Below are 14,812 nucleotides of genomic sequence, written 5' to 3'. Positions count from 1 at the left end.
GGTGCCAGATGGACTGGTTTGAGTATTTCAGAAACTGCTGATCTCCTGCGGTTTTCACACACAACAGTCTCTGGAGTTTATACAGAATGGTGTGAAAAACAAAAAACATTGAGCGAGTGACAGTTCTGTGGGTGGAAACAAACGCCTTGTTGATAAAGGTCAGAGGGAAATGGCCAGATTGATTTGAGCTTCCAAGAAAGACATAGCAACTCCTTACAACCGTGGTGAGCAGAAAAGCGTCTCCGCGTGCAACAGCAGATGATCACGTTGGGTTCCACTCCTGCAGCCAAGAACAGGGACCTTAGAATCAAGAACAGGTTCCTATTAAAGTGGCCGGTGAGTGTATATTGGCAACAAAAATCATGAGCTAGCTCATAGCCTCATAGGCCTGCCTGTGTCTCATTCCTAGTGTTTTTGTTGTTGTTGTTGTTGTTTCTTCCCCCATGCATATGGATAACTGAATATTTTACATGCGTGCAGCTTCATATTTTTTCCCCAGGGAAACAGGATATGATTAAAGCTAGACTGCCTTTCAGATTTTTCAAGTGTAGGTCATAAAAAGAATTTTCCCCGACACCCAATTATTTTTGTTTAGTGGACCGAAAGCTACTGAATTTGAATCACAGACTTCCAATTTTATTAGTTTTTTTTCCTAATAGAACAGTTAATGAATTTAAGGCCACATGGCCCTAAATTCTCCGCTATATTTTTCCTGCTTCACCATGACCCAATTCAGGGTACTATGTCATGCATGACGTGGTGGGCTTTCCCCGTTCGCACAAGGCATTGTCGGATACAAATTTGAAACAGGAGAGAAAAATAGAGGATGTGAGTGTGCGAATGAAGCATGAAAGACTGACTACAGTAAAGGAAAGCGAGAAGAAAAGACGCTATGTTGCGAAGGAAAGGAAATGCAGGACCAAACTAATAAATATCGGCGGTCAGCGAGCACCTCAGTGTGATCAGCTGTTCATTTAGCGACAGAATGATGGAACGATCAGTGCACGGTGAAAGGTAAACCTGTGCATGCGGACTTTCCTCTGTCTGCTTGACTGCGCAAAGCAAGCAATTTCATGCACATTATTTGCTCAGGAATCCCCTCAAATTAAATAACTTCCCAGCCACAGAATGGCCTGTGGGTTTGTGGTGTTTTTTTTTTAAAGATATTACAGAAGTAAACATATCAAATGACCAAATTTCAGAGGGAACTAAATTTCACCGATTTTATGAAATCGAAAGGCTGTCTCACTTTTAAACCATCTTTATCCTAATTGTTAGTCGACATATTAGGTTTTCACCCGAAGACTGATCCACAAAGCATTTTAGCCCTAAAGCAGATAAACCTGTTAAAACATAAAGCAGATGTGAATCAAATCCACATGTATGTAGTGAAAGCCAGTTCACTACATGAACTCTAACCCAATATATCCGCCCAGCTTGGAAGCATGCACCAGTGAGCAACAAGATCCTTGGGTGTGGTCATGTCCATTTGGAAGACTAAACACGGATGAGCTGTTCAGTATTGCAGTTCCAGGACACTGTGTTACAACAGCATGCATACAGTGGTGCTTGAAAGTTTGTGAACCCTTTAGAATTTTCTATGTTTCTGCATAAACATGACCCAAAACAACTTCAGATTTTCACACAAGTCCTAAAAGTAGATAAAGAGAAGCCAGTTAAACAAATGAGGCAAAAATATTATACTTGGTCATTTATTTATTGAGGAAAATGACCCAATATTACATATCTGAGAGTGGCAAAAGTACGGTATGTGAACCTTTGCTTTCAGTATCTGGTGTGACCCCCTTGTGCAGCAATAACTGCAACTAAACGTTTGCGGTAACTGTTGATCAGTCCTGCACACCGGCTTGGAGGAATTTTAGCCCATTCCTCCGTACAGAACAGCTTCAACTCTGGGATGTTGGTGGGTTTCCTCACATGAACTGCTCGCTTCAGGTCCTTCCACAACATTTCCATTGGATTAAGGTCAGGACTTTGACTTGGCCATTCCAGAACATTAACTTTATTCTTCTTTAACCATTCTTTGGTAGAACGACTTGTGTGCTTAGGGTCGTTGTCTTGCTGCATGACCCACCTTCTCTTGAGATTCAGTTCATGGACAGATGTCCTGACATTTTCCTTTAGAATTCGCTGGTATGATTCAGAATTCATTGTTCCATCAACGATGGCAAGCCGTCCTGGCCCAGATGCAGCAAAACAGGCCCAAACCATGATACCACCACCATGTTTCACAGATGGGATGAGGTTCTTATGCTGGAATGCAGTGTTTTCCTTTCTCCAAACATAATGCTTCTCATTTAAACCAAAAAATTCTGTTTTGGTCTCATCCGTCCACAAAACATTTTTCCAATAGCCTTCTGGCTTGTCCACATGATCTTTAGCAAACTGCAGATGAGCAGCAATGTTCTTTTTGGAGAGCAGTGGATTTCTCCTTGCAACCCTGCCATGCACACCATTGTTGTTCAGTGTTCTCCTGATGGTGGACTCATGAACATTAACATTAGCCAATGTGAGAGAGGCCTTCAGTTGCTTAGAAGTTACCCTGGGGTCCTTTGTGACCTTGCCAACTATTACACGCCTTGCTCTTGGAGTGATCTTTGTTGGTCGACCACTCCTGGGGAGGGTAACAATGGTCTTGAATTTCCTCCATTTATAGATGCACTCTGTCTGACTGGATTGGTGGAATCCAAACTCTCTAGAGATGGTTTTATAACCTTTTCCAGCTTGATGAGCATCAACAATGCTTTTTTTTTTTTGAGCTCCTCAGAAATCTCCTTTGTTCGTGCCATGATACACTTCCACAAACATGTGTTGTGAAGATCAGACTTTGATAGATCCCTGTTCTTTAAATAAAACAGAGTGCCCACTCACACCTGATTGTCATCCCATTGATTGAAAACACCTGACTCTAATTTCACCTTCAAATTAACTGCTTATCCTAGAGGCTCACATACTTTTGCCACTCACAGATATGTAATATTGGATCATTTTCCTCAATAAATAAATGACCAAGTATAAGATTTTTGTCTCATTTGTTTAACTGGGTTCTCTTTATCTACTTTTAGGACTTGTGTGAAAATCTGATGATGTTTTAGGTCATATTTATACAGAAATGTAGACAATTCTAAAGGGTTCACAAACTTTCAAGCACCACTGTATATTTTAGCATTGCTTAATGTCAGCCAACTGGCTATCACACGCTAGATAAATGAAATGGTTAATAATGTTCTACTTAACTAGATAGCATGCTAGTGTACTTAGCAGTCTACAAAGATTAGTCAACATATTCACTCACGAACAACAAGATCGGTACCTGGCTAAAGAAAACTGTTCACTGAACCAGTGCGAATCGTCACCAAATCCTATCAGTACAAGCAAGTTAATCTGTTTAAAAAATTTCATGGCATTTTTTTTTTTTAAGGTTTCATTGTGAGTGTGAGGGTATTGCAGTGATACTGGAGCAGTGTTCAACAGTAACGTGTTAGTGTGATTTGAATACTTTCTGCAGTAACGAGTAATGTAACGGATTACAATTTCTAAATTATATTTCTAATTGTATTGAAGTTACTAATCCAAGGATCACCTCGTTACCTGAACATGATTTGAACTTTTGTCCAAATTTGTGACAACCAGTGATGCAAAGAACATTGTCATCCATTGTAAACTCTGTCAGTCGAGCAACAAAACGCTTTCAACTGCGAAAAATACACCATCGAATTTATTGAAGCATCTCACGCGGCAACACAGCAATGTGAACCTTGTGGATAAAACCACAGGCGCGGATAGAGATGCATGCACTCTGGCTAAACAACAACAAACTGGACTTCAGAACAGAAAACGGTGGTAGAGAGAAGTTAAGTGGAAAGGATCTGTATAAGCTCGTCGCTGACAATATCGCAAAAGAGATGTTACCTGTTTCCACTGTTGACTCGCCCACATTTCGACGTATTATAGAGAAAATACCCACGAAGAGTAATGCTAGATTGCTACAGAGAAAAACATTTGCTGACTACCTCAAGAGCCAGCTTTGTAATATTCGAGTCTGACTTGTATGCTAGTTTTAAGGACTTGAGCACCGATGACTCGGACTCGTGCATTAACTGCATTAGGACTCGTAAACTGAAGACAAGGACTCTGATTTTTTTTTTTCCCTTCAGTTTTTGTAACAGCCCATAATAAATTTGGCATAAGATATTTATACCTCCATTAATTTTTGTACCAATTTCATGCACACTTGCACGCCTTGGCTTGTGCATCAGATAGACATGTGCACCGTAAACGACTTGCACCTGCACAGGATTAAGGCAAAATCTTGTATAAAAACTCTGAAAACACACTTACTTTGTGAAGTATTGAGTTGCGTTGCTGATACATTACCGAGCCTTATTTCCTTGTTTGGTTTCCTGATCCCTGATTTCCTGTTTCTTGTCTTTGATTCTGCCGAGTCTACGATAGCCTGCTTGTGCCTTGCTCAGCCTGTTTCACTGTTTTACGATTTTGCCTGCCGTTCTGGATTGTTTACCGTCTTCACTTGTCTTAATAAACACACCTTCTGCACTTACATCTGTCTCCCAACCATCTCTGACAGAATACTTCGCAGTCCCTGATAAAGAGAAGGTATATTCACCTGTTCATACGTCATGTTCAGGAACAAACTAATGTTAATGGCGCTAAACAGCCACCGTCAAATGGTGCGGTTGGAGGTTTGTTCTCGGACTCGACTCAGATTAATAGTGGACTTGCCTTTTTTTTTTTTTTTTTTAAATGACTGGGACTTGAGCACTGGGGACTCAAGACTGGACTCGGACTCAAGGTTTAGTGACTCGACTACAACACTCTCGAGAGCAAATATGCAGTGATGGAATCTAATTTGAAGCCCACACTCAGAAAGGTAAACTTTGTCTCGACCACAGCTGACATCTGGACAGTGAACAACAAAAGCTTTCTGGGTACAACGGTTCACTGGATCAGCGGTTCCACTTTGTCACTTTTTCAGAACTGGGGTAGCAAAAGTCATGTAACGAGTAATGTAACTAATTACTTTTGATACCAAGTAATCAGTAAAGTAATTTGATTACTTTTTAAGGGCAGTAATTTGTAAAAGTAACTCATTACTCTTCCTGAGTAACTTGCCCAACACTGTGGTGAAAGAAACAGTACCTGTAAATTCAGTCAGTTTCTGCTTTAGTCAGCTACATAAAAATCATTACTCAATACTGTATGTAAATTAACGCTGTCATTAATATTTGATATGACAGTCATATATTGGCAATTAGCTCAACATATTATGTAATTGTTTCGTTTTTGCTTCATGTTGTCAGGGTTACGCCGAATACAGAGCAGGACTACGTTTCTCAGCTGCCACTGCACTTCCTGTGGTCACGTCACATGACTGTGTGCCCAAAGTCTCACTTTTTTTTTTTTAAAGAAGCCTTTATTTGTCACACGCACAGTCAAGCACAGACTTAAGCACACTGAAATTTAACCCATCTGAAGCAGTGAACACGCGCATGCACACACAAGTGAGCAGTGATGCTACAGCACCCGGGGAGCAGTTGGGGGTTAGGTGCCTTGCTCAGGAGCACTTCAGCCCAACCTCAGGCCACGGCTGCCCCATGTTAACCTAACTGCATGTCTTTGGACTGTAAGGGAAACCAGAGCACCCGGAGGAAACCCACGTAGACACGGGAAGAACATGCAAACTCCAACTTTTGGGTTAATGGAAACAATTATCGAAGTCACGTCTTGTCTAGAACACCTCGTCAGTCTTTAGCTGTGTCACACTACTCGGGTTCAATTTATGCCTTTTGTTTCATGTTTTCACTGTAAACAAACGTATATCCGCACTTGCAGCCGCCTCCTCTACAATATTCTGATACAGGCATGAAGTCAGTGAACTTTCATTTGTGTGTTGGTATGCAGCTTTTTTTTTTGTTATAAACTAATGTCCGTGAACAGGAATTAAATGTAGGCGTTTCCCCCAACCTACTAGCACATCAGCCAATCACCGCCATTGTTCATTCATGAAACCATGGCAACAGGGTCAACCCCGCCCACTTTCTTAGCTTAGGAATTCCTTAATAAACGTTCCTTTAGCAGGTTCTTGAATAGGTTTTCAAAGAAGGAAAGTCTTCGTTAAGAACTTTTAGTGCCACTTAGGAAAACTCCTAGTGGTAAGATTAGACTCTTTGTGAATATAGATTTCTTTCTGTTTCTCTTGAAGCCTGAACCATTCAGTGTCACATATGCTGGTACACACACACACGCCCTACTGCGACATATCCAATTCTAACCCTCAGGAGGGCTTCATGGGAACGATGCTCTTCGTCTCCTCTGTAGGTGGTCACCCTTGAACACAAAGACTGGCTGCCTGAGCTGTCACTGTGTGTGTGTGTGTGTGTGTGTGTGTGTGTGTGTGTGTGTGTGTGTGTGTGTGTGAGAGAGAATCTAGTTAGTGGACAGAAACCAGAGAACAGAGGATTCACTCAGACCAGCAGACATGGTTTAGGGGGAAAGAGCTCAGTAATGATGATGATGATAATAATAATAAGGGCACACCATTATAGTGCAATTACAGTAGTCCTGAACAGTTCATTTTAACCGTAAAGGTTCAGCTATTTAGAATTATAGATTTTTTTTCTTTTCCTTTTAAATGCCCAAGAAACTATTTTTAAAAAAAAAACACTCGTCTAAACAATACTAGGCTATATAAAATACTGGAAGTTCTATAGCCATCCTTGGTATTCGCTAGTCAGCTAGCTATCTGCTAACAAACTATCTCGCTTTTATCACAGACACAATTGACGTTTCCGCAGCAGGATTTTTATGTGTATGGTCATATTTCTGTATATTTATGTAACAGTAGTCAAAAGTATCATGACCCTTTCAGCTAAATAGGCTAGCTAGTTTAGCACAGTGGCTAAATGTTTCCAGGTAGCAAATCCTCCTGTGGTAATTCGCATGTAGAACACGGAGCTTATTTCATGACATGACATTCGAAGCATAAATCCTCACTAAGTATTGACAAAATCTGAATACTTTTGCACTGTATTAACAAGTTCGTGCCAAATACAAATGTATATCTTCTTCAAAATCTGCCACCCAGAAAGAGTGAACCATTTACAAATTGAAAATTCTTGAGTTATTGAGTTCAGGGTATTTTATTTATCATTGTGATTTAAAACCACAGGCACAGTTGAGGCCAGCAGATGAGACTTGATGCGTGTGTGTGTGTGTGTGTGTGTGTCCCTGCTGACCTTGCCCTGAGGAGAGGGGGAGGAATACAGATGGCATGAGAGATGGTTCCAGGATGATGAAGGGGCTGTTTTAGGAGCAGCACAAACAAACTAGCGTCCAGTGGGGAAACAAGGATAAATCCATGAGATTAGTAGCACTACTCTGCTGTACTAAACTGATACACTAAGAGAAATTGATCTCCAATGTGTGAAACTGTAGCTTTTTTTTTTTTTTTAAACAGCAGTGTTAATCAGTGCGTCACCAAATGCTCTGTTAAGCCTGAGCTCAGTAAGCGGCACTAATAGGATGAAGGCACTGCTAATGGTATGAATGTTTGGAGTGGGTCTGATGAGTGTGTGTGGGTTCTGCTTAAGTTCTGTGTGAGTTTTGATTCCCAGCCCTGCACGCCAGAACCCAGCTGCAGCTCGAATGAATGGTGAATAAACCAACTGCGCTGCCAAGTTAACACTGGCCTGGCACCAACATTATCAGGTGTGTGTATGTTTGAGCGAGACAGTTAGATGGTTCAGGGTTAGTGTTCGAACCATACTGGAAAAAAACAGACATTATAAGCCGGTTCTAGCTGGATTATTCATCAAGGAAATGCTTCTAGCAGGATTTTTTAAATATATTTTTTTATGTGTAACAAATTGTCTCTATACTATTTTCAACTCCTTTTTTCCTCTTTTGTCTCTTTTTGTTTGAATACGCATTCCATCCCATTTTTCTGTGCTCATATAAATGTACACTGGCTTTTGCTGCATGTGTTTTTATGTACATCTGTATGTGCATGTGGTGTGTGTGCGTGCACGCGCGTCTGTCTGTCGGCCTGTGTTAGACAGAATGTGGTTGGGCAGCAGTGGATAGTTGGCATAAAGGATGGCACAAGCTGCCAACTCCAGGCTACACAGAAAGGCAGTCTGAGAGAGAGAGAGAGAGAGAGAGAGAGAGAGATTGAGGGTTGATGTGTGTTGTTTTGGAAGTAGGTCAAGCGTCATATTTATTAACATCCCCTTATGCCCAACTTGCCCCATTCCCTGTCTGACACACACACACACACACACACACTCTCTCTCTCTCTCTCTCTCTCTCTCTCTCTCTCTCTCTCTGTGTGTGTCTTATACAACACATCCATGCTCAAACAAAGTGTCACTTACTAGATAAATAGACTTGTTCTAGTCATTAAAAAATAAAACACACACCGTTTGGTTGCCTCCTGAGTAAAGACAAGCAGATGCATAATTTAAAGCAATACTCAACACTTAAATGTACGGTATCATTTAAATTTTTTTTTTCAGCAGAGCGAGTGGGGATGGTTCGGCAGAACCAACTGAAATTAAACTGAAACTTCATGTTTTTCGAGCTTTATCATTCTCTCGAAGACAGAAATGCCATTGATTTCCCATGAAATTTGATATATTGCAATAACTAACAAACCGAAAACGTCAAAGTACAGGGGGGAATTTTGGAAAAAGGAGTGTCCTGCTTTATGAGGTTTTCTTTCACCATGATTGCTGAAGACAGTTAGTTATAAAGCGATGATTTATGGAAAAAAGATACGCAAATAACAAATATATGAGGAGTTTAATTTGTGTGGAAGGTTTTTGTTAATGTGTTTGTGACTCGGATCTACTAATTTAGTGTATATAAATACTCACTGGGGTATCACTGAGGTCCAGTGAGGAGCTCAGGTTACTGTTAGGAATTTCTCTGTATGTTCTCCCGGTGTCTCTGTGGGTTTCCTCCACGTTCCCTGGTTTCTTCCCACCTCCCAAAAAACATGTGGATCGATGTATTGTCCTTAGGTGTGAATGTGTGTATGATGAACTGGTGATGATGGAATCCCATCCCGGGTGTATTCCTGCTTCACCCCTAGTATTCCTGGGATAAGCTCCAGATCCATCGTGATCCTGACCAAGATAAAGTGCTTACAAGTGCTTAAAAGCTTATCGTGTTGAATCTGATTTATAATGGTTGATGTTCCTGTCGAAAATGAGCATGCAATAATCTATTTATGAAGACTACACTTATGGTCAGTCAGTAGTTATTAGCTGTAGCATTATGCTTGCACTGCTGCTCATCATTTCAGTCCAGTCTCTCCATTAAGCATGGTTACTGTGGAGATAAAAGCCTGTTCGCTGTGGCAATCAGTGTGTTTAGTATCTGCTTCTGCTCCAACAGCTGGACCTACGCCAACACACACACACACACACACACACACACACACACACACACACACACACACACACACAAGTGCACAGCTCAGTTCTCTCCAGTACATTACTTTGTCCTACTTTTTCTCTCACTCTCTCTCACACACACACACACCCACACACACACACTTCCTTACCCTTTTATTTCATGTTTTGTCTCTTTTTGTGTTTTTTTCCCCTCTATCTTTATTTCCTACACTCCCTCAATGCCTCACTGTCACACACTCGTACACCTGCTTGTAACGAGGTTACACAAAGACCGTCTCTATTTGTCTGTCCTTCCCACTGTCTTCTTCATCACTGTCACTCACTGTTTCCCACGACAGTTCAACTTTAGCTCAGCCTATGTTTAGCACTATTGGGTGCGCCGGTGTGTGAGTGTGTATGAGTGTGTGCTTCCATGGTGAGATGCAAGAATGGTGCAGATGGCTCACCGCTGTATTTTAGCATGCCTCAACAAATGTGTCAGACACACACACACACTCACATACCCACACAAACATGCACACATACTGAGTCGTCAATGATTTCATTTAGATCCACACCAAGGTCTGGGAAGTGGAGATGTGGTCAAAAGGGAAAAAAGATCCCCCCCCCCCCCCCCCCCCCCCCCCCAAAAAAAAAAAAACTACAGTATATAAGAAAAGTCTTTTCAGAAAGAGAAACGTGAGGCTTTAATGGGTGTCTCAATGGGTCCGTTAAGCTTTTTTGCTCGATCAGCTGCATATGTTTGGTGCAATTAAAGTCTGTCCTCAGCGAGTGGACGTGAGGATAGGTACATGGTCACTGCACAATACACAGTGCTGGGAGCAAGGTCAAACACACAAGGTCAGGGCTACACAAAAATCAAAATGCCTTTGTGTCAAACGGCATACAAATGAAAGTAAAGATACAATTCAATATGCGACAACACTGTTTAAAAAAAAAAAAAAGCAAAGCTCTGTTTGCTTCTATAGCTTGAAGAGTGTTTTTCTTCTTAATGTATTAATCTTATTTGCACCTTTTTAAGAGAATAACTGTGCTCACACTTGATCAGTTCAGGTTGTTATCTGTCCTGTATTAATGGTATACAATTGCTGAATGACAGGGCAGTGTGCTGGTAAAACGATGGCTTTGAGAAAGACACACTATTTAAATTCAAGATTTTCTCTGCTCCACTGGATGCCACAGGGGGGAACTTATCTCTCCCTTTGTTCCTTTTTATACACACACACATATATACACACACTCTGCCACGGTTGCTTTGTGCCTGCCAGCTAAGAGAACGGATTGCTTCGATAACCTCCGTCGTGATGTCTAACCTATTAAATGCACCCTGAATGCAATGAATGAAAAGCTCACTGTTATGCATAAAACAGAAGGTAGGGGCGTGTGTGTGTGTGTGTGTGTGTGTGTGTGTGTGTGTGTGTGTGTGTGTGTGTGTGTGTTACTTAGGAAAGGAGGTTGCCAAAGGTTGTCATGAGTGAGAAATAGGGATTTTTTTTTTTATGTTCCGATACTGCAACAACAGCAACATAAGTCATCTTAATATGAAGGACCGTAGCTTTTTTTTTCTCCTCTCCTCCTTTTAGCATTCATTTCAGCAGCTTAGAATAATGAAGCTGAACCTTTTGTGCAAGCAGGAAATGCTCTCCATTGCCTGTAAGTAGGCAGGAAGAGATATGAAAAATTCACAATATGATAACCATACAACCCAAAAGTATCATAGTATTTGCTTACAAGTTCACATTATCAAAGAGAATGACAGAAAACCGCAGCAGAAGAGCATGTACTGAATTATTTAATAAGGGAAACTGATGGGATTAAAATGGTTATCCTTACCCCTTTGGCATATTTCAAGAAACATATTGTCCATAGAAATAATGTTTATTTTGTGAGGCTATTATCACACAAATGTTCTGCCTCTGGTAGAAGAAAATATTAACTGTAAGTTATAACCACTCCAGAGTTGTCAATGGTATAGCATTAACATTGCTGCTTATGAGGTTATAATAGTCCCTACCCTAGCATATCTTATTGCTGCCAATGCAATGAATGAGAAAGAGGGAAAATATTCTGTCCCCTAAACCTTGACAATAAATGACAAGGGCTGTCCTCACTGGTAAATAAAACAGTCTTGTAGTGAAAGAGGTCCTAGCACTCATTTCTGAGGTATGCCGCAATCCATCTCCCACATAAATGTGGGTTGATTGCTGAGGAAACTCTGAGTTTTTCTTTTGTTTTGTTTGTCGTTAACCCCCCCCCCCCCCCCCCCCCCCCCCGGATATCAGATACAGAATTGCCCAAAGACTTTTCCGGCTAAACATCAAATTCTTTTTTTTAATAAACCAAATACGATTGCGAAAAGCCTAAGTGGGTGGTAAACCATGTAATCTGGAAACATTAGCTTCCAAGACATGTGCTGTATTTGTTTGAAAGGGTGCACCTAATGCCATCTAGTGTTCGCTCAGGAATAAATTGCAGCTTTCTTGCAGAAGCAGAAACATCACTATACTATACTATGTATTTCATAAAACTTTCAGAGAAGCTCTTATGACCATCTGTTGTAACCTTGACAAATAAATATCTATAAGTAGCTGCTTAAATGACAATGGCTTCTGTTTCTTTTAGACATTTGATTGAATTTGCAGTCTTCAGGTCTTGGTTGGTAGCCGTTACTCGAACAAGAGGATTGGTCCGTTCGTTGTTATAGCTGCGTATTGCTCGGATTGAAGTGTAAGATCAATAGCAATTATCAGTAGTGGTGCTGCAGACAGAGGCCATTCATTTCCCCAGTAATGCAACCCCTACCCCCAGCACACACTCGTATACACACAAGGCCATTTTTGCACCTTGAAAGATAACATCCCTGCTAGTGATGTTCATACTCATGTTTGTTATTAACTAAGAATTTGTTAGAGATCAACTTTTTATTATTTTTTTTTATTGCTCAAGGTCAGGCTATGGCTATGTTTAGCTAGCCTAGGTCAGGCATATCAGGATGGTTAATGGAGGGGTTGTGGTGGGAGTTTGTGTTTACTTGTGGGAATCAGAGTATGGGAATATGGGAATGCCTACTCAGACTGGAAGACTGGATGGGTGCAGCATTCAAGCAGAGCCAATGCAAACAACAGTCCACTGCTCTGGGAAATGAGGGCTGGTTTGAATCCTCTGTGGTTATTTACAGATATTTATGGCCTAAACAGCTGGAAGAAGGCGGCTATGGTAAACATGCATGCTTGATTGAGGTCTAGTGTGGTGGCAAGAACAGAGATCTTGATCATCAGCAATTCTTTTGAGATATGAGCCGAGATGTAAACTGCATTTGGACATGATTTTGCCTTTACAAAACGAAATGAGCAAGGAGAGTGTGATAGACACTGAATTTTAATTCTGTCATCAGAGTAAGCATTCTTAAGACATTATCAGATGTTTCCCTGTGAGACTGATAACCAAGTATGGAAATGGAATGCAAGCTGAATCTCTCTCTCTCTCTCTCTCTCTCTCTCTCTCTCTCTCTCTCTCTCTCTCTCTCTCTCTCTCTCCCCTTTCACACACAGGAACAGAATATAGGGATGGTGCCTCATCTTCAGGACCCCTCTGCAGGGCCTCGTCCAGGGCATACCAGTAACTACAACATGCTCCTGAGGACTCAACTAATGAGGAAGCAGGTCAGTGCAAAAATCCAATACTGAAACAACGGTGGATTTTCTGTAACCAATAACTGTCAGTATTGTGGTTGCATCGATTGACTTCCAGCATTTGCTGAACATTATTCTCAGACTCTGATGATCTGATATATTAAACCATTATTCCACTCTTACTGCCTTTCTCCAAATTAGAACCATGTGACACCACAGTATCTGCTTTTGCCTTGATGTTTTTGAACTGTATCAGTCATACTTTGTCTTGTGCAGGAAAAGCAAAGACAGATAGAGCAACTGAATGGGGGACAGATGCCAGATTGCCAGCAGGTGGCACCATTTCAAGGTAGTGATACAACATGCTCACATATGGTAGTCATCATTACCAAAAGTGTCTTGTAATCGTTTTCACGTTTTACTTCAAATTGTGCAGTTGATTTGAAAAAGAAGGCAGGGAAATAGAGATGATATAGGTCTTATGGTGTTCAAGATTTTGTTTGCTCCATTTTGTTTCACAGGTCCAGGTAGAACTCTACCCCCTGAATGTAGTGGTTACCCTATGGGCGCACCCCAGCATCCTAACCCTGCCATGATATCCCACAGTGGCTCCATACTACCCAATCGCATGAATCTTCCCCCTGGATCCTTATCCCAGGTGGGCCACTCTGGTCCCTACATGGGTGGAACTGGCCCCAAGCAACCATTCTACCACTCCTCACAAGACTTGGGGATGCCCATGCGCCCAAGCCAGAGTTTGATGGGAGTGGGAGGTCCTCCAAGACAGCCTACCCACCCAGCACATGTAGTAGCTCGACCAGGGATGCCTGGACCAAGCTTGGGAGGGGGTCCAACTAATCATCTCCGGCAAGCACTGCATCAAGATGCCACTCTTCCTCCACGCATGATGTGTGCATCTCAACAGCAACCACACTCACAACCACAGCGGTGGCAGAGCCAGCAAGGGACACATCCACACATGGACCCTGTGAACCACCAGCACCTTTTCCCCAGTGGAGGAGCACCTCCAGGCTGTGGAGCACCTCAGTTCCCACAGAGACCAGGTATGCCAGCCAACTTTGCTGCTGCTCGACCTCCACCAAACCAGCTAGCTCCAGGCATGGTAAGCAGACACATGCAAAAGATGCCCCCTGGGCAACCTCTTCCCTCCATGAACCAGCAGAGCCTTAGGATGCGGGGTCCACTGACCACCATGGACATCATGAAGCCTGGAGCTCCAGCTATGATGGACCCGGCTCATGGCATGGCACCCCCAAGCTATCCCTCAGTGGACAAACACAGTCTGGCACAAGGCTACAGTTCTGGACAAAATCCAGGAAGTAAACTACCCTCCTATGACTATCCACCCCAACACCAGAGCAATGGAAGCATGACTGTAGGACCTCAAGGACCTGTGGGAGCTGGAGGAATTGGAGGAGGCGAGGTGGACTTCATTGACACTTTAGTGGGTTCCAATGATGACTGGCTCAACAACCTTAGCATGATTGATGAATACCTCGAGCAGAACTCATAGGGAAAGTCAAGAAATTGTTGGGCAGCTAGAAATCCATTGTTTGAGAAGGTACCAAACCAAGCCTGTATAACTATCCTGTACACGTAAGACTTGATAGGTTGAAATCAGATGCTGCCATGTGCCTGTAATGAAGCTGGTCACTGAGATCTGGGCTAGTCTTCAGCAAGTTTGAAGTCGTGGCTAGGTTC

General features: G+C 42.0%; 1 protein-coding gene across 1 annotated transcript in view; it reads left to right on the top strand.

Moving 5' to 3' along the window:
- si:ch73-211e3.1 (mastermind-like protein 2) overlaps positions 1–14,812 on the top strand; it is a 122,592-nt gene that overhangs the window by 106,649 nt on the left and 1,131 nt on the right. Inside the window, exons 3-5 of the mRNA XM_060936092.1 lie at positions 13,010–13,120; positions 13,367–13,439; positions 13,612–14,812. The exon at positions 13,612–14,812 is cut by the window's right edge and continues 1,131 nt beyond it. Coding sequence (XP_060792075.1) covers positions 13,010–13,120; positions 13,367–13,439; positions 13,612–14,624 — 1,197 coding nt within the window. The 3' untranslated portion in view covers positions 14,625–14,812. The remainder of the gene's footprint in view (positions 1–13,009; positions 13,121–13,366; positions 13,440–13,611) is intronic.

Source organism: Neoarius graeffei, chromosome 1 (assembly GCF_027579695.1).
Source record: "Neoarius graeffei isolate fNeoGra1 chromosome 1, fNeoGra1.pri, whole genome shotgun sequence".
NCBI classification, from domain to species: Eukaryota; Metazoa; Chordata; class Actinopteri; order Siluriformes; family Ariidae; genus Neoarius; species Neoarius graeffei.
Note: the sequence above shows the minus strand (reverse complement) of the source record. Positions and strands in the feature narration are given on the sequence as shown.